The sequence below is a fragment of the Mauremys reevesii genome, linkage group 7 (assembly GCF_016161935.1).
Source record: "Mauremys reevesii isolate NIE-2019 linkage group 7, ASM1616193v1, whole genome shotgun sequence".
Lineage (NCBI taxonomy): Eukaryota > Metazoa > Chordata > Testudines > Geoemydidae > Mauremys > Mauremys reevesii.
In genome coordinates, this window is record NC_052629.1 from 92,141,987 (window position 1) to 92,162,647 (window position 20,661).

Sequence of the window (20,661 nt, forward strand, 5' to 3'; positions counted from 1 at the left end):
GCGTTAGTCCGAGGATAATTTCCCCTTCGGTTAGCGACTCGTGGCTTGCCACAGATTTGCTGTGTCAATGGCAAACAATCCTAGGCAGAGGTGGTAGAGAGGGTTGAGGGATTATAATTTTGCTAATCCGGGTGACAAATGATTTAACTCACCTGGGTTGAACACACTGCGCTATTATTCTTCATCCGTTTCTCCTGCCTTGGAAAACCTTGCGGTGCGCCTTTGGGTTTCGTTTTTGACGTTTTTATTGCAGGACTAGGAGGCCGGGGCTGCTCCTTGGCTTCAGACAATGTGCGATAATGTTCGTAGCCTCTAGGTATTGGGAGGAATCACTTGTCCTTATTTCAGTGTTTTCCTTCTCCACACTTGGCATCAGAGAGGAGAAAGTAAATGACTTGCTGCTTGCAGCAAAAGCTTATCCCCTTTCCCCGTGCTTTGGTTAGGGCCAAACGGGATATTTGCGGGAGTTAAAGGCGAACAGGGACTGGGACATTCCGAAAATGGAACCGGGGAACGGCAAACACTGCGCAAGGCGATCGCGTGTTAAATTGTACATCCGTGAACCTTGGGGTTTTTCATGGAATGCACAATATTTGACAGGCTCTTTGAAGTGTGTCTCACCTGCAGGGCAGTACACAACTAAACGGGTAGATTAGCTACGAAGGAGAGCGGGCTTTGCGTTTGGAAAACGTCCTGTGACTACATTTAAAACCAATAGGACGTTGCACATCCTAGAGGGTAAGTGCAGCTCCAGCATTTCTAAACCGCTGGCACATTCCTCTTCTTGTTGGGAGTGGGCTGGCGGCGCGTAATTGCTGTAAAGTACCTTTAGCTTCAAATCGGGCATCGCTGGTTAATTTGCTTTATATGGCACAGGTTAGACGCTCTTCCCTAACCTTTCGTTTCCAGGTACTAAGCGCCCCCTCTTTCCCCTCCCCCTCCGCCCACCGCCCCAATCCAGCTCCGACAGTCCCAGACTCAGGTCAGGAATATAATAGGCTGCTGTCTTCAGTCCTGGGGCGGAGAAAGAGCTCTCCTATGACGTGCCTCCTGCAGCATGAGGTTGTAACTTTTCCAGCCTGTGCTCACTCCTTAAGGAGATCTTCAGCCACTCGGTGCAGCGGGGAAGGAAGAGGGGGGGGGGCGGTCGGGGCAAGCACACGCCGAGCGCTGGCCCCTCGAGCCCCTCCGAAGGGGAAAGGCTACCCGGGCTGCGGGGAAGCTGCGCGCTTCGCCAGGAGGGAGAATGGACAAAGCCTGCCCGAGGTCCCTGGGCGCCCTTCCAGAGGCACCAGGCGGAGGGCGGCTCTAGGGCGAGCCCGGCAGGATCTGTGCAGCCCGCGGCGGAGAGAGCCGGCGCCTCCCGGAGGAAAGGGGCTGGGGGCGTCCCTGGGGTCTGGCCTGGGGGCTGGCCCGCAGCGGGAAGGATGCAGCATCCCCTGGACCTGGGAGCCGCGCATTATTTCCCCGCGGAAGTCTTCCCTGACCACCGCTCGCATCGCTACCGGAGTTTTATGATCGAGGAAATCCTGACGGATCATCCCGACTCCAAGGTCTCGGCGCCGGCGGGAGAGCTCCTCAAGTTCGGGGTGCAGGCGCTGCTCTCAGCCCGACCCTACCACAACCACCTAGGTACGTCCCGCGGCCTCGCTAGCCCCCCCACAGGCCGAGGAGCAGCCTCCGTCCGCATCAGCCCTGCAGCGGCTCCCAGACTAGGGGCAGGGGGAGGACAGGGGCTCGCTATGCCCAGAGTGACAGTCCCGTTCATTAGCTCCGTCCCCGGGGAACCAGCTGGGCCCCTGGGGCAGTGCAGGTCCCGGGGATGGCGGGGGTCGTCACCAGACGGTAACAAGCGTAGACCTTTCTTCCGCTGTTTGTCAGCGCGCCTGATGGCAAAGCGCCACTGCACAGGGGAGCTGGGGTCATGGTGGAAACACGAAGCAGCTCTCTTTATTCAGGGATCCGTTCAGTGGCCAAGTGCGGCAGACAGAGCCTTTCACAAACGGATCTGTGTTTATATGCCACGAGGACGATCCCTTTCATGTAGTTTCATGCCAGAAGTTTAGGCCACAGCCAAACAAATACCTCACACACACACCCAGGAAGGATGATTTAAAATAACAAGATTTTTTTTTCCAAACAGGATTCCAACGGAAGCAGGTTTCTCACACATCTAAATAGTCTGTACATAACTGGCGTGAAACAAACTTTGTTCTTTTTCCCTTTTCCCCAAGTGTTTGAGCTGCATTTTTCTATTATAACTGATTTTATGGGGCTCATCATAGGGAACAGCCTGTTTCCTTCTCATTCCATCTGATTACTTTCAGTTGGGAAAAAACTTTTTTTTTCCTTCTGCGCAGGACGGAATCTTAGCCTGGTAAACTACACACTGTAATTACACGAGGAAAACAAAACAAAAAACCTTTCAAAATAGTATGTGGCATTTCTAATCTTTTTCCGCCAAAGAATTGCCCAACATTTTTTTCACATTACGTGTCAGGATTATTTTCAGAATGAAGATCATATAATTCACTACAGATTAAAATAAACGATTGGGTTAGTAATGTGAGTAAGCGGTTTGTAAGTATTCAGACAGGCTCTTTGCCTTCTTAAATTCAACATAGGCCGACACGCTTGGGCTTTATGAAAGTTTGGGCCTTATGAGTCCCATCCTATTTAGAGAAAACGTCTCTGGAAGATCATGGAAGTTATGATGATTGTATTGTACGGCAGAGAGACAAATATAGAGCTTGTCTATATATTAGTAATGTAGTACATAGAACATTACTCGTGTGTGCATATACAGTGTAATATATAGAGTGTAACATATATATCTAGACGTATGTAATATATTACTAATATATTACAGGCACAATAAGCAAACCATCTGTGGCTTCTGAATTTGAAAACTGGCCTTTCCAAAGCTACCTTGAACCAAACCTTTCTTTATCATAGAAAAAAGAATAAAATACAAAAAACCACAGTTTATTGTTTGCATAAAGAATCAGAGCAACAATTGCTCTGTGGGGGGAATGGTTTTCACAGACCTGCCGAACTCAAATGCTCCTTTAAAATGTTAAACCAAGTATAATGATGTTTATAAAATATCATGGCAAAACTCCCGTTGACTTCAGGAGGAGCAGGAGCGGATTCCTAAACTGGGGTAATAAAAGTTCTTGCTTCTGCAACACAATTTATATTCAGTCCCGGGAGAGGGAGTCCGAAAAACCTTTTAGAAACATTTTTCTTACAAAATCCTGATTATCCCTGTAGTTTCTTTGCTGTCCGAGGCAGTTAAAGATAATTGGTTTGTGTTTTAATTTAAATTGCTCTTGCGAGTGCAGCATACTGTACTTTTATTTTCTCCCCCATCAACGCTTTGTAATATACCGAATGAATTATTCATTATTTCCAAGCTAATTCTGCATATGCGTTGAGCCAGGTCTTTTGCTGTTTCCTCCTCAAGATTAATAGGGAAAGGACTTCCTACTTGTGAGGGGCATGTGGGGGGCTCCGGGAAGGGATGCTTGAATTGTAAGTTTATATAGTTTCTTAGCCTGCTATTAGCAAACTAAACTTCCAGGAGGTCATTTGTCAATTTGATTTTATACATCAAATAAGAGAGTTGAAACTAAATACGTGGTTCAGAGAAGAATCGCCAGTTCAAAAATAATTTGTTAGGCGTTACTATAATATTTTGGATCGAGAAAGGTTAGACCTGAATGTTTTGATTGTGATTCAGTAATACATTTAACGATGGGTTTGCTTGTGAATTTAAATTAGAATAAACCCTTTCTGTAGCATATTGTTTTACAGTAAGCCATGCAAAATGTGGCAGTATTCTAGACTGTTATCAAAATTAATATTTTATTAGAATGAATGAAAACGCAAAGAACGAAAATACTATATAACTATACAGGGCCTTTGGACTAAAATTAGATATATATAGTAGTGCTATAACCTCCAGTCCATGTACGCTATATTATTCTATTATATAGATTATTTATTCTATGGCCAAGAACTAGGACCTTTATAGTACCTTTAGGTACTATTACATACTAAATTATTTTAAATTATACCCACTTGTAATCCCAAACTATTAATTATCAACTGCTATCTTAAATTTAAAAATATGTTTACATAATAACAAGTCGATCATATTTGGATCGGGATTTTTATATTACAGCAAGATATTTACTGAACGGGGAAAAATCAATCATTAAGAAATATATAGAACTAGGCTGAAGAATATTGGCTACCTTTTTAAAAAATAGACTTAGATTTAAGAGTATTGACCTGTGAACATTTCATTCTCGTAATTGGAAATATTTTAATCTTCCCCCCTTTCCTTAGTTGTGTTGCACTTTACTCATTTCCCCCCGAACAATGACGTTCACGTTGTTTCTGTACTGGTGATGTTTAAGAGATGCAAGACTACAGCAATACAACGCGATCGCTTTACAGTTGAAATATAAAATATTCCCAGCTTAATTTCCCCCCACACCGAATGAAGATTAAACTCGTTTGAAAAGGAGCCTTCCAACCCTTCAAATCTTGCTGGATGGTAATGTTAAATGCTCATCGTATTAGTTTATTTGGATCCACCCACAAAGCTCAGCAAGTCACCCATTTTCCCCCACTAAACTCCATCCCGTTTCCCCGCAGGACTCCACATTTCCTTCATTTTTCCATCTGACCCTATTATTCCTTTTTTCCCAGGCGGTACCCGGGGCCTCTCAGCTGTATTAGGGCCTGGCTTGGGACATGGGCACGGCATATCTGAAACACGTCCACAGCCATGCTGGCATCTGGGGAAGCTAAGCGAGCGCTACATACGTGCCACAGGCTCCTGCCTGCTCTCACCGTGTCTTTCTCTTCGCAGCGGTGCTGAAGGCTGAGCAGGCGGCGGTGTTCAAATTTCCCCTGGCCCCCTTGGGCTGCTCGGGCCTGGGTTCGGCCCTGCTGGCTGCAGGTTCGGGGCTGCAGGGCAGCTCGGGATCCCCTCACCTCCCGCTGGAGCTGCACCTCCGGGGGAAGCTGGAGCCGGGACCCCCGGAGCAGGGCAGCAAAGCCAAGAAAGGGCGCCGGAGCCGCACGGTGTTCACCGAGCTGCAGCTGATGGGGCTGGAGAAGCGCTTCGAGAAACAGAAATACCTCTCCACGCCGGACAGGTGAGGGCGGGCCCAGGAGCCGCTGCCGGGCGGGCGGGCGGTACCTATTGGGTTCCCAGCCATAAACCCAGTTCTGCCCTGCAGCCTCAGGGCGGGCAGCGCAGGGGGCTAGCCGGGCTGGGTTACCAGCCCGTGAAGCGAAGCCAGTCTTCCCCCGGGGCATTTTGTGATTCACCAGAGCGAATCAAAGAGCTCCAAGGAAACTAGTGCAATATTTACCCACCCACAGCCCAGGTTAGTTTGGGTCACTCTCCCCTCCCCCAGTTCAGATATCTGCTGAACAGAAGCTAGGTGGGGGTGGGGAAAGAGGGCCGGGAACGCCCGATAGTCCGAATCCTTCCTTAAGGAACAATATACACCAATGGGGGAGGGGAGCGAAGTGGTGTTATCTGAGCAGTGGGGTTTTGACTGGCAAGTGGGTGGCTTTCTGATGGCAGTACGTGTGTCCTCTCTCGCCTTGCAGAATAGACCTGGCAGAGTCCCTGGGTCTCAGTCAACTTCAGGTGAAAACGTGGTACCAAAATAGGCGAATGAAATGGAAGAAAATAGTAAGTGTGCTACTTGTCTGTCTGTAAAGCCTCGGGTCTTTTCCCCCTGTAGGAGTTGGTTGCTGGCCGATATCTGATTGCATCAGGGAACATTAGGCACTTGCTGGAATAGGAAAAGGGGGTTAGATTATTCGCTCGTCGAATCTAACATCTCCCTGTGTGTACCCTGATTTGCTCGTTGTTCGGATATATCTTCTCTCCCTTTTCTACGTTGTTGGTGACAGAGGTCTGCAAACCCAGCCCCGCTGGCTATGACAGAAGGGGGCATCTATCATGAACAGCAGAAGGGCTTGTAAAAATGCAACTGCACAAAGGCACAACGTAGCGGAGCACAGGAAGACGGGGAAAGAAACTAATAGCCAAGTCTACTCCGGGGATTTGAGGATATGCCCCCCCGCCCTCCTCCAGGATATTCAGGACCAAGGGCTGAGGGAGGTGATCTATAGAGGTAGAGAAGAGCCGTTAAAGCAGTAAATGCAACCCAGTCATGATTCAAGCCAGCTGTAAGCGGTTTTAGTTGGCTGCCTCCCAGCCCTGGTGTTGAAATACTGGGGACATAGAATATATTTTTGATTCTCATTATAATTTTTTACTTTAATATAGGCCAGCCTATAGCTTTCACAACAGGATAAAGCCCTTGTATCAGGCACCTTTAAACGTGGTTTTATTATGGCACGTCCTTCTGTTTTCCAGGTATTACAAGGCGGGGGCCTTGAATCTCCCACCAAACCTAAAGGCCGTCCAAAGAAAAACTCCATCCCAACCAGCGAGCAGCTTACAGAGCAGGAGCGAGCCAAGGAAGCAGAGAAACAAGCGGAAAGCCTAAACTCGCCCTGTGAAGTCAACCAGGAGGAATAAAAAAATCAAAATAAAAAAATCAAGGATGCCTCGTGAGCGTGCCAAACAGCACAAAGACTTACAAAACAGCATCGATCAAGTGCCTTCTCTAAGGAGACCTGAACATTTTAAAGACTGGATTAACGATGAGAAACACACCACCCGCAGCAGTGGACTGATCCTTAGACTTGTGTGCCATGCATTTGTTAGGCCTCATGCACTCCCTTCTATTTTAAAACCTAGTTTCCACAATGTGGAATGAGGAGCAGGATAAATAGACAAGGCCCATGCAGCGTTCTGTTCCACAGGAAGATGCAAGGTGGAAGAAGATGGGTGACAAAATGGTTAGTGGATTATTATTACCATTTGATTTCCGTTGTATTTAATATTGATTCCTTTCCCCCTCTTTTTCTTCCCCCATGTACATAAGGAAAAACACAGCCGTTTCTCTTTCTCTGTATCGGTTTGGGAGCTCTGAGATGGAAGATTGTTGTATTTTGTATGACAACCTGAAAGGGTCAGGAGGAGCTTGTTACTGTTATTTTAAGCCTACTTGCTGTCGACAATCCTGTGGTGCCCCAAGTAATCCGAAAACTGCATTTTATGATCAGTTAATGCAAGATATTTACTTTATTTCAATAAAGTATTTTATGACCTGTTGCTTTCAGTAAGGTAATGTGTTTGTGTATTAGTAGAAGCAGTTTTCCTGTTAGCTATTCAAATACAAGTTAATTGACAGATCATAATGAAACAGAGGATACACAACTCTGTTCCAGAGACACACTGTATTCCAGTGGCTTTATTTCTTCCATTTGTGATACAGTACAGTATTCATTTTCACTAGTAAATTCTCACCCGCAGAGTAGCACGGATTTAAGGGGCACAATCCTTAAATTTTTACTCGGCCCAACTTCCCTCATCTTGGGAAGGCGCGAGTCCGTATTTAGTATATTTCACGCATTGCATTTATATATATATATTTCACTGACTGATTTTCGTATAACTTCTGTTAGCAAGTAAAAAGTGGTATGTCTGCACAGTAAATATGTTAAATGATGTTATGCCTTAAATTAGAGGCGAAACAGAGTTTCTTGCTGTGGGTGTGGCAATATGTGAAAGTGGATAGCCTAGCTATCGTGTTACTTTTTAGAAGACCACCAAAACATTTAAAATATACAAGATTTCGAAGCCGATGATTCTCCCTAAATGGCACAAAATGGGTTTTATACATTATTTGGTTTAATAATAAGCAAATCGTTATCTGGCCTGCCTACATAAAACCAACACTAATTTCCCGTATGCCATATTTTGTGTGTTCTCTCATATAACGTCCGATCCCTCATCAACTTCAATGGAGTATAAATGATCGGGTCCCTAAGAAAATGGTGAAACTATAGACCGAATTTGATCTTTAATTACTCTGCGCAACACCCTGGAACAGTGTCACCCTATATTTATATATTTAAATAGCTACGTTTTAACTCGACATGTAGCCACACATCATACTTCCTCTAAGGAGAAATGAAGCGGTTTAAAAGTTTTTAACTGGATGGTATTTTTTCTTGTATCCGGTAAACATTAACACAAAAAAATCGAAACCGTGTAAAATATACTGAAAATACAATATTAATTCAGTATGTAAATATTCACATTAACATTTACGTCAAAGAAAGTTCTCTTGATAACAGTTTTTCTCTAGTGCTCTAGACATTTACTATGAGAAGTGCCGAGCAAGAGAAATCCGCAGTGAAACAGCGTGAACCAAACGATATAAACGGGCCCCTCGAAGCTGCCGAGAAGTTACACACAGCTAGATAGCACATTAGAATGTTCGAAAGCTATACGTCACAAAAACAGAGTGACGTAGATGAGTTGCCTCCTGTAATGTATCAAATCACCCATTCTTTAAAATCTGGAGGATTAATTCAGTGATTCCTAAACGCATGTTCGATTCCACGAATTCTCCATCGAATTTACCAGCATGATTTTAACACTGTGCGGCAAGTGGAAGTTTTTTGTAAAAAATAAAATAAAATAAAATAAATCAGTTGCTGGTAACACTATGATACTTTACACACGATGGTATTTGTTTTATCTTAAATGTAGGGGCTGATAGGCTCGGGCCCACACCCAGAGTCTGTAGAAAGCAGACGGGCCCTCTCTGTTATCTGTGTGAATCTGTGTCTAACAATTTCGGAAATGCTACCTGGAATATCCCCACGTTCAACCGCATCACGTGATCCTATCTACACAGAGCGCTCTCAAGTTAGGATGCTGCTCTGTCGGGTGAGCCCTTTTCGGGCAACATAAACGATTATTCAAAATAAGGAGAGAGAAAAATATTCAGGAAACCCCAGATAGAACACACACACCCCAGGGGCTGACTCGTAATCGCACATTAAAAGAGAAGAGTCTGGAGCTGATTATGATGTTTAGGAAATAGGGTATCTCAGGTAAATGGGCGGATGGAAACACCACGGATCCTAGGTTCGCTCGTTGTAAGAGAATAGCTTCTTGGGCTGGTAAAGGATTTTGGCTTGTCTGACTCCCCCCCTCCCCATTAAGATGAGCCGTGGGAATTAGAGGTGTCGGCGGGGGCGGGAAGGGGAAGGATTGCGCGCTAGGGATTTTTTATGATGCCTCCATCCAGGTGGTCTGTGCCCACAACCTGCCCTCTGCTCCTCCGACTCTTGGAGTCGTCAGTTACAGACTACTTTGCCTACATTCTCAGCTGGTGTGCGTCAGTTTAACTCCTCTGAAATCAACTGGGCGACACCGGTTTCCGCCGCCTGGGGACCCTGGCTGCCCATCGCTTCCTTTCCATATCTCCGCCAGCTATTAATTTCATCGGGGTGGAGTATTGAAAGTACGAAGCAAGCCTGAAAACTGATTAGGTGTCTCGGTGATAGCGCTGGAAGAGAGCTGTTGGCTCTGCTGAACTCATTGCAGTGAATTATAGCTCCCCCCAGCCCGGTTCCACTCTCAACTCGTAAATGTCACGGGCTGCGAGAATCTTTCACCTATTGCATGTAATATATATAGTCAATGATTCCATGCCCGGGCTATGTTACGGGGACTGTTTTGTTAACTGCTGAGATGAATAGCAGAATAGCGTGAGATCCTGCCTGTCTGAATACAGATTGTACTTTTTTTTCTGTTGAGTTATCAAATCGCAGCGTAGCTGCGGAAACATGCAATTGTCCTTTAAAAACAAAAACGCCGCAGGAAACAAACTGCTGGTCTACCAGAGAGAGCAAAGAGAGCATTTGTTCTGGAGACCTCTTAAAGCATCTTAATTCCTTCCTACCCACCCGGGCCTGACGGAAATGAGGGCATCCTAGCGCGCCAGGCAGTCATTTTCTTCTCCGAAGGTGTGTTGTATACAAATACGAACTATTTCGTGAGAAGTTTTCTGCGCATTGTACTTTGAAGCATCCATCCCTGGAGGGGTGAAATATGTTGTCAATATCCGATGACATCTAATCTGTTCAAAGGAAGGTCTCTAATTGTTGACGGGAAAAATAATCAGCCAGCCAGTCTGATTCGCAAGCTGGGGGGTGGTGAGACAAGCAGAGAACATCCCCTGCTGGACCCAGCCTTTCGCTACCTTCCAGAGTGGGCATTTCACTCTAGATTTTATTTTAAATCTCGGGACAGAGCAAAACAGGTCAGGAGCCCGAACCTGCTGCTCTTGAAACCGAGAGCGCCCCCACTAACTGCGCGGGACCCAACTCCGTGCAATGGATTGTTTGCATGATTATTAGTGGATTGAATTAGCTGATTTATTTTGGAGTGTCTGGCATTACAAGTGTGGCAGGCCTGGTGCCTGCCGATGAGGTTATGCAGAGCTCAGCGTGCAGGATCCATGTCTCAAATGGGTGCCTTGAGAACATGGATCATTTCAATCGCGGGGGATTACAACAATCGGTCTGATAAGAGGAAGGAGTTCCCCAGAGGCGGAGTGTAGAGCTTTGCAGCGTGCCAATCACCGCTACAATTCTTCCGCTTATGGCAGGCGGCCGCAATCCCCAATGCGTTGCAAGGAGCGATGCTGTCTGCGCTTGTGAACACCTTGGCCACGTGTCTCACTCCCTGGGTGGCATCGCAGATGGAGGGGATCAGGGGTATGGATGGCTGCCGTGGCTGACCTCCTGCAGCAGAGATTGATTGACTGATTGATTTTAATTTTATTGGCCAGCCTCTCCCAATTAAGTGAGTAGTTAGTAACCCAATTAAATTACAGGGTAAAAAGCAATCCCCAGGAAAGGGGAGGAAAAAAAAGCTCAGGTCCTCACTCCCAGCCCTACAGCATTCAGAAGAAGCAAGACCCGCCCGGGTCCTTAGGCTGCGGGCGGCGTCAGGTGAACGAGAAGAGGCGAAGGAGGTAGAGGTGCACTTGCTAGACTCGTGGAGAATCCAGCCTCTGCAGCAGCGTGACTGACAGCTCTGGAGTGAGTAGCGCGTTTCAGGGCTGCCTGCAGGGAACAGCAGCGAGAGAGGGATGGGATCTGAGCACAGAGCTCAGAGGGGCAGGGCTGGGGAAAGTTCCGAAGCAGGCGGCTTTCCAGGCGCACAAACGGGGCGTTCAAACAACTATGCAGCTTTGACTCGCTAGGTTAGAAAAATGTATTTGTTGATCACTTGCAAAACATTACTAACGTCCTGTCTGTGACTTGAATTGTTATTTTAATCTCCGTTCTTCTCCCTTTTATTAAAAACAATGTGTTATCTGGTCTTATTTATGTATTCGTTATATTTCGGTGTCTGGTTTGATTTTTGGTTATTTAGCAGTGAGCGAAATTAAACTCTTCCCACTGGAGTAATAATGTTACAATAATACCGTTATACTGATGCACATTTATAATATGTATATAGTAATTTACGTGTGCAAAGTGCTCTGTAAATATTACAAAGTGTTTTCCATTTCAGTCACGTGAGAGACAAGGTGGGTGAGGTAAATAGTACAATGAACAGTGTTCTGATATATGCTCCGCTGAATAAGATTAGATTCAGTTTTCAAGTCTTTGGTCCAATACTCCTCATTCAGGCGAAAGTCTTATTGTTGGCTTCCTAGTCCAGCCATTGTACCATTAGAGTAGACTACATACATTAATATGAAGGGCTTAGCCTCCCCCCCACTAAAAAAAAGTTAGTGGGAAAACTCTCTCTCAGGATTGAGGGATCGGGCGTTTAGTTTCGCGAGAAGAAACTGCTGTCTGTGTTTGAAGGCTCTGCCAGTTAGTTATGGATCTGTCCGGAATAATTCTAATACCAGATAACTCAGTGTCCCTAGCAAGGAGGACATGTGTATATATCCCACTTCATGTCTGAATGTTTAGGCAGAACTCTCTGCAAGGTCAGTGGGGTTTTTTCCTTTGTCAGGACAGACGGATCTGGCTCCTAGATTATTGGTAATACAAGAAAGCAAATCACTTGGTTACAGGGACAAGAATTCCTAGTAGTGTCCCTCGACTGGTCCTGCAATAAGGTCAGGTCTCGACACAGAGCTGGTAGAATAATAAAACCGTATTTTCACTTTCAAAAAAAGAAAGTTGTTTACTTCCTTAGTGTCTGAAACGGACTCTTTTGTCTTTCTATTTTCATGATTTTTTTAAAAATGAAAACGTTATCAAAATCGTTATAAAACGGTAATTTGCTGAAAACCCAGTTTTCAGTGTATGAAACACTTTAAGGCTTAAATAGTAAAAAAGCATGATTTGCTCATGGAAAAAATTGGACAATATTGACTATTTTCATAAAGGTCATTTTCTTTCTCTCACGCTCCCCCTCCCCCTTTTCCTGCATAAAATGTTGACTAGCCGTACTCGAGACCAATGATGTAACCAATCTTGATTTGTCAGGCATTTTTACAACTTTTACTTTTGGCTTCCTGTGTATTCTTTCCTCAGAACTAACGTGAGGTTTCATTAAAGCAACCTACTTTTTTGACATATTTACCTCGATCTGTCTTATTTCCGCATAGCTAAACTGTTCCTGGGAGGGGGGCTCTTTGTTATTGTGCCTGGATTTATCTTGCAAATACGGCCAGTCGAAGACATAATCTGAAGTGTGTGTGTGTGTTAGAGTGTTAGAGTGCGGTTGCTTCCTGTTTATAAAGCTATATCTGTATCTCGGGTTAAATAAACTCCAAGGATGAGTGAGGAGGTGTTTGCAAGCCCAGGATGGTGATTGCGGAGTAAACAGGAAGCAAATTTGTTGTTGTTTATTATAGTAATAAAATATAATCTAGTTACATATTTTGAGCAATAATTAGATTAGAAGAGTTTGTATTTAAACTACAGGAAAAGCCGAAACAGTGTTGAACACCACATAATCTGGATGGGGGAGTTCTGAGAGCAGTGGCCAGTCAGAATACAGGGATTTGCATATTTCAATCACTGAAAATTAGTGGCTTTAGCAAATGTATACCTTTCCTCCACTCTGAGTGGCCGAGACCATGCCTGTTTGTGTAATACAGAACACTGTATCTCTTTTCGATTTTAACTCCCCTCTGTTACTAGTTTATAACTGCAAGGGGAAGCTAGGTTATAAAACAATGACACAATCCATCTTCAGTATATTTGCAACCAGCAGCTCATTATAATTCTGGGCACATGTAAAAGGAAGAACTGGTGCATTCAAGCATAAATAGATTGATTGATTGTATTATTAATCTATGTCCATGTTAAATTGAGATTTGGAAATAGCTAATCGTTAGTTCTAACTCTAGGATTTACAGAACAATGTATATTTTCATTTATGTATTTGAGAGACAGGGTGGATGAGGTCATCTTTTATTGGACCAACTTCTGTTGGTGAGACAGTCAAGCTACACAGAGCTTTTCTTCTGGGACCTGAAGCTTGTCTCTCTCCACCAGAAGTTGGTCCAATAAAAGATATTGCCTCACCCACCTTGACTCTCTAATATTCTGGGACCAGTATGGCTACAACAAGACTGCACATATTTTATATCTTTGGTGTAAGTGGTGAACAAGTGATTATTATTCACATGCCATAAAGGCATTATTTGAGGATGGTTGGTCTACCTCTTCTCTTTATTCAGGGCTGTGAGGGAGAAAATCAGGAGTATGCTATATTATATTCTATATTATTTTCATTGCTGGTCTCAGAAAGTGCCCCTTTAACAAGGGATGGAATCTACCTCAGGGTCTGCAAGAGGGAATGTTGCTGGGAACTCTACTGCAATATAAATGATAATTCATGTGTTCATAGGTTCATGTGTTTTTGGCTTAAAGAGCAAAACAAAAATCCAAGGAGCTTTTTCTTTCTGCTTATCCTGGTTATTTTATTCAAACAAACCACGCTCCTGACAACACAATCTCCCAGTATTGTTGCTGGGGCTAAAGTTTATGTTGTGAATGAATGCACTTATCTCAAACCAATGTGTGGCAACCTTATGCTTACAACAACAGCCCCATAACCAAAGGCCAGGCGAGTGTGTGTGTGTGTGTGTGTGTGTGCGCGCGCGCCATTCTGGGATTTTGTACCATCCCACCTTGCTTCCTGTTTCCCCCATGTACATCCCTCCTATGGTGCACCACAGTGTTCAGAAGCCATGGGATTTGTGGGCTGAGGAGGAGCTGAGGATCAGCCTTTCTCCACAGCATGCTCCTTGGCTGACTCATTGCAGAAGATACTTATGCCAATGCCTCCATGGAGTGAATGTTGTGCTAGCATTCTAACTGCTGGGGATTCTCCCCTGAAGGTCCTGCTGCACAGCCATGGGAGGAGTCTGCCAATGGCAGTAAGACTCCTGGACCATTCAGCTGGGCTAGGACAGGGCCAGTAGAGTTGGGGACACTTCCACATGGCTGACTCCTTTTTCTGGGCTAGGGAAGCAGCTGGCAGCTCTGTTAGCCTCGAAACCTCTCCTGCCTGAGGGAAGTAGAACCAAGAAATCTGGTGAGGTGAACTTCACTGAGCTTTCTAGCCCCCCTTCCTTCCCTCTAGGCTTTTCTGTGGTAGGAAGTGATCAAGCCCCAAATTATAAGCTGAGCCAGGACATTGCCTGGTCAGGTCACATGGAGACAGATCAGAGCCCAAAGAACCAGTCCTGGACACTAGACTCTCCCCAAGCTCACTCTAGTCACCAGGTTAAGAGGCGTGACTGAGATGTGCTCATGTTGTTTGTAAACAGACAGCCTGAAGTATATTTGGTTATGTAAACAAGTTCTGAATGAAAAGAGCGTCTCAAACAGCATACAGAGATCTTTAAAGCAAAGATTTATAGCCTTAATGTTTAGGGTAATTGAACTACGTGCCTAGAAGAATTTTAATTTTGGAAGGAGTTGTTTACAGCACAGAGTAAATATGTGCTGTGTATTGACTAATTCTCAATCTTTTTTTACTCATGCTAGCAAATCCCAAACTCCCTTTACTCACATGAAAGGTCTGTAAAGAAGTTGATGCTACATTTGGCAAGCTGACTTTTTTTGGTAAAGTGCTTAAATTTCTGGGGCAAGTTATCTTTCTTTTGACTGGTTTACACATTGAAAGGAAACAAATTTTATTTCCATGACTATTTTTACACAGGACTAGCCATATTCTGCTTTTAGTTACACCAGTGCAATAGCTGAGAGCTGGTTTGGCTTATGTTTAAGCTGCTGCCTTGGGCAGGTATCCTTCTGCCTGATGGTAAAAACAAAGACAAGCCATGGAATTATTGGTAAAAGGTTACTTTCAAGTGTATTTTGGAAAGGCCTGTAAGTACACTTACAAACAGGCTCTTGGACCACTTCCCTACTATCCTCCATGAATTTCACATATAATTTAGGTACCAACCAGCTAAGAAGCTTAGAACTACACCAGGCCTGCTCTAAACACAGCTTTTTGTACTGATAACTTTTGGTTAGGGTATTTTTTTTTAAACACATGGCTAAAATGTAATTAGGAAGCTCAATGTTAATAGATCACCAAGTCCATTTTTGTGAAGGATGGGCATGTCAGGTAATTGTAGTTACTGGTACAACTCATAATGGGGATATTGTTATATTGGTATAAAGGTGCCTTATCCTGGGGTAATTTATTCCCCTTCCTGGAAGTAAATAAAATACTGCAACAAGCATGTTTATATTAGTGTAACTGCTTCCACATCTGGGGGTTGCACTGCTTTAGGTATCTGGTTAAAGTCCAATATCTTGTGTGTAACCAAGAGAGCTGTGTATTTACTTCTGGTGCTTATCTAGCCTTCAAGTGCTCTTCCCATATGTGGCAGGGCAACAAATCACCAACATGGCGCCTCCTGCTGGTTGTCATGGAAATTAGCTCTTTTCCAGCTCCTGAGCACCTTCTGCCAGCTGATGTCTCACCTGTCACTGGCCCCTGTGTCCCTCCCAGACCCCTGATCCCTTTGCCCAGGAGTGCCCACTGCAGCACCCCCTCACTCTAGGTCTCCCCTCTCAGGAGAAACCCCAATCTCCTATCCCCACCTTGCCTCAGTGGCTACTGCCAGTCATCATCCAGCACCATGTCCCTGGGGCAGACTGCAGTCTATAAACCACACATCATCAGCAAGGGGGTTGGACCAGCTGCCTCTGCTATACCTGGGCTGCCCCTCTGCAGCCCCAGTACCTCTGTGGGCCCTTAACTCAGCTTGCAGCCTGAGGCTTTGCTAGGCTGGAGCTCCCCAGCTCCCTCTGCCCTTCCCTAGCACTGCTTCACCCTAGGTACCCTGCTCAGCTCCCAGGCAGCCAGGTCCTTCTCTCTCTAAAAGAGCTCGAGTGTGTGTCCTCCTTTGCTCCTGGCCCCAGCCCTCTTATAATGGCCAGTGGGGCCCTGATTGAACTGGCCACAGCTGTGGCTGCTTTCCCCATCAAGCTAGCTTCTCCACCACAGCCCTCTCCAGGTCTGCTTTAACCCCTTCAGGGCCGGAGCAGGGTGACCACTCCCCTACACCATATTAGAATGTTAATTAGGTCTAAATGTGATTAGGATGCTCAACGTTAATAGATCACCAAGTCCATTTTTGTGAAGGATGGGCTATGTCAGGTAATTAACATTAGCTTAAATAAAAACATTTAAATTTGTTTAATACACAGGTTAAGGAAAGAATATTTGTACATCTGGTATAATGCTTAAAATAGCTAAAAGTACAAAATTTGGTTTAAAAGTCATGGTATATAATCTGCAATATCCCAAATTAAGGTTAATAACTTAATGATATAGTTTAGATATTAGCATCCAAATATTCAGGTACGTCACTCCATAAGAAGTTATATTAAGAGTAGCTTGTGGAAAGCAACTATAGCAACGAGTGTAGATTGTCCCTTAGTAACTGAGAATTTAGGATAGGTTGTTCCTCAGTGAATACAACCCATCAGAGAAGTATTTCTGCTACTTTCCTGACTTTGCTTCTCAATGGCACTTGACTTCATAGGTGCCGACTTTCCAAAGTGCTGGGAGGTACCTGACACCTGGCTCTGCCCAGTCCCTGCCCCCACTCCACCCTTCCCCCAAGGCCCCATGGGCATCCTGCCCAGTTCTGCCCCCTCCCCCGAGCATGCCATGTCCTCAATCCTCTCTCTCACTCCCAACCTCCTACATGCCACGATACAGCTGATTACAGCAGGCAGGAGGTGCAGGGAGGAAGGGGGAAACGCTGACCTGCGGGGCCTGCTGGCGGGCGGGAAGCACTAGGGTGGGGGGGAGCGGATATTGGGGTTGCTGGTGGGTGCTCAGCACCTATCATTTTCTTTTCCCCATGGGTGCTCCAGCCCCAGAGCACCCACGGAGTTAGTGCCTATGTTTGACTTTTCCCAAAAGGCCAAGGAGAGGCCCATATGGGGACAAATTTTGCCCACAGTGACCCTTACCAAAGTCAGTTTTCCAGATTACAGTCAGATTATAGCCCAATATTCTTATTTTTTTTGTAAGATTTGTGGCAAAATTCTCCATCTTACACCTTTGCATGGGATCTATGTCAAGGCAGAGTTTGGTCATTTCTATCCATGATTATGCAGGAATTAGATGATAGCATGAAAGTATCTTCAGAGCTTGGACCCTAGCACAACGGGGTACTGATCCATGACTAGTGCTCCTAGGCACCATGGTAATACAAATTCATCATCATCATGAAATAAACAAACTGGAATCTTGTGTTGCATTTGTCTGGGTTTCTCACTAGTGTATTGAAAGAACATGGGAATTACCATGCTGGGTCAGAGCAATGGCCCTTCTAGTCCAATATACTGTCACCAACAGTGGCAAGTAGAAGGGTGCAATCCTGGGTCTGTTGAAGCCAATGGCAAGATTTCCACTGGTTTAACTGGAACTAGGATTTCACCCTAAATTTTTAAAGAAGGATGCAAGAAATTCCACTTAAGCAGGAACTTTCCCATAGGGGAAGTATATTCCCAATTCTGGGCACTTAGGGTATGTCTACACTACCTGCCGGATCGGCGGGTAGTGATGTATCGCGTCTCGTCTAGATGCCATACATTGATCCCCGAACGCGCTCCCCATCAACTCTGGAACTCCACCAGAGCGAGAGGTGGAAGTGGAGTCGACAGGGGAATGGCAGCCGTCGATCCCGCACCACAAGGATGTGAAGTAAGTCAATCTAAATCGATCTAAGATGCGTCTTAGATCGATTTGCCCCCCCCCTCCAGTGTAGACCAGGCCCAAGTGTGACTGCCTTGTGCCTAGATGCAGGAGAGTTTTTATCCCGTCTACATTGGAATCTCGTCTGATGTAATTCTGGATGTTGTTCATATAGGGCCAGATGCAAACCCCATTAAGGCCAAAGGGAGTCTTTCCATGGACTTCACTGGGCTTTGGCTCAGGCAGGTAAATGTTGATTCCTTTTTGTGAATGCTGCCAGTCTCATAGAATTAATCAGGATTAATTGCATGTGTGTTTTTTTTCGTTTGTTTTAAATCCTTTATTAGCTTTACATTTGTTGTCTTTCCACTTCAGTGGGTGTCCTGTGGGCAGTACTTATCTTGTAATGAAAGAGGTGCCAGGGCTCAAGCAATTAGGTGCTGGGGCTCGGGAAGTTCCTCTGGCAGCTGAGTGATGTGCAGGGCAGCCCAGAGGATTCAGAGGGCCCCGGGGCAAAGCAATTTCGGGGGCCCCTTCCATTTAAAAAAAAGTTGCAATACTATAGAATACTATATTCTCATGGGTGCCCCTGCGCAGCCTGGGGCAAATAGCCCCACTTGCCCCCCTCCCACCCCCAGGTGGCCCTGGTGGTGTGTAACGGATGTGGCAAGCCAAGAGGTGTCCAGGCTATGAACTACTAAACTTAGAAGTGTCTTGCTCAGCCCTGGCAAGCCTCAACACCAATTAAGCACTGCCCTTGGGTATAACATTATGAAAGGTTAAATAGGAGCTCTCAAGGGACCTTCTTTACATTGTTCTTCAAGTCCCCTATTGTGCCCCCTCTTATTTGCCACCTTGGCCCAGATCCTCAAAGATATTTAGGTCTGTCTGTTTCTCATTGATTTTTTTTTAATAGGAGTTAGGCACCTAAGTCCCACTGAGGATCTGGGCCTTTCTTACTAAACAGCATAGTCCTAATCTTTTTAATTTCTTCTCTGATAGAAGGAGAAAACATTGGAGATCAAATTCTGAGCTTTACCCTGCATGGGTGAAAACAAATGCTGCACTTGAAATATTATTATGGCTGTGGGTCTCTGTGCACCTCCACACAGCTACTTGTGCAAACTGTTCCTACAAAGGAGCAATATGCATAGAGGAAGGAATGATGCAGATGAGGCAGTGTCCATTTGAAAGCATCCAAGACCGCTACAACCTACCCAAAACTGCTCCTGCATAGCTCAGGGTGTGAAAGATTTGCAACATACCTCTTACAACTTCACCTTTTGGGTGTTGTGGGGAGCCAGCCTAAAGATGCAACCCTTGCAACCTTCAGGCCCCCTCTTGGGCACTTCCTTTCTCATGTACTTGGAAGGGCAAGCCAGAAACTGGCCCTTGAAGTTCACATTTTTAATATGATATTTGAGCTCTACTGCTTAGTATTAAAATAGGTGAGTTTTCTTCCTACTATCACAGGGGTGGGCAAACTTCTTGGCCTGAGGGCCACATTGGGGTTGTGTAACTGTATGAAGGGCTGCGTAGGGAACACTGTGCCTCCCCAAACAGCCCGGCCCCTGCACCTATCCGCACCCTCCCACTTCCTGCCCCCTGACTGCCCCCCCCACCCAGAATCCCCAACCCATCCAACCCCCTGTGCTCCCCTGACCGCCCCCTCCTGGGACCTCCACCCCTATCCATGTCTCCTTACTGCCCTGACCCCTATCCACACCCCTGTCCCCTGACAGCCCCCCCGGGACTCACACCCCCATCCAACCTCCCTTTACTCCTTGTCCCCTGACCACCCCCTCCTGGGATCCCCCACCCCTAACTGCCCCTGGGATCCCACCCCCTTATCCAACCCCCCCACTCCCTCTCCCCTGACTGCCCTCCTGACCTCTATCCACATCCCCGCCCCCTGACAGGCCCCCCAGGACTCCCACTCCCAACCCTCCCTGTTCCCCATCCCCTGACCGCCTGCCTCATTTTTGTTTTTTCAACTCTGGGTAAGTAAAATGTAAAGCAAAGAAATAACAGACCATTTTCCTGGCCCAGCCCCCGTGGTGGTGGTGGGGGGGAAGTCTCTTCTGATGCCCGAAACTTCCCAAATGTGCAACACAGGGATGGCTAGTGGCTTAAAAAAATCCATTGCTATGCTAATAAAGCTGTGGATATGGTTTAACTTTAATTTAGACCCCCTTGTTTTCTTATTTTCATGAGTCGGCCATTTTCAGGTGGGGAGAGGGAAAGCTCAGTGGTTTGAGCATTGGCCTGCTAAACCCAGGGTTGTGAGTTCAATCCTTGAGGGGGCCACTTAAGGATGTAGGACAAAATTAGTAGTTGGTCCTGCTAGTGAAGGCAGGGGGCTGGACTCAATGACCCTTCAGGGTCCCTTCCAGTTCTAGGAGATGGGTATGTCTCCATTATTATTTCTGTATGATTTAAAACATAACATAGATTTGACTGACAGAAATCATGAAATACGTTGAAGGCACTTGAAGAACAGTCTTTGAAGCCCAATGGTGTCTTTTGGAGATAACTGATGCTATGAG

The 20,661-nt window shown here is 45.6% G+C and overlaps 1 protein-coding gene across 1 annotated transcript; it reads left to right on the plus strand.

Moving 5' to 3' along the window:
* Positions 1 to 1,139: 1,139 nt before the first annotated feature.
* BARX1 (BARX homeobox 1) lies at positions 1,140 to 7,232 on the plus strand. Its single transcript, XM_039482084.1, has 4 exons — positions 1,140 to 1,632; positions 4,883 to 5,171; positions 5,635 to 5,719; positions 6,413 to 7,232. The coding sequence occupies exons 1-4, from the start codon at positions 1,428 to 1,430 to the stop codon at positions 6,575 to 6,577; spliced, it is 744 nt and encodes a 247-aa protein (XP_039338018.1). The 5' UTR covers positions 1,140 to 1,427; the 3' UTR covers positions 6,578 to 7,232.
* Positions 7,233 to 20,661: the final 13,429 nt, after the last annotated feature.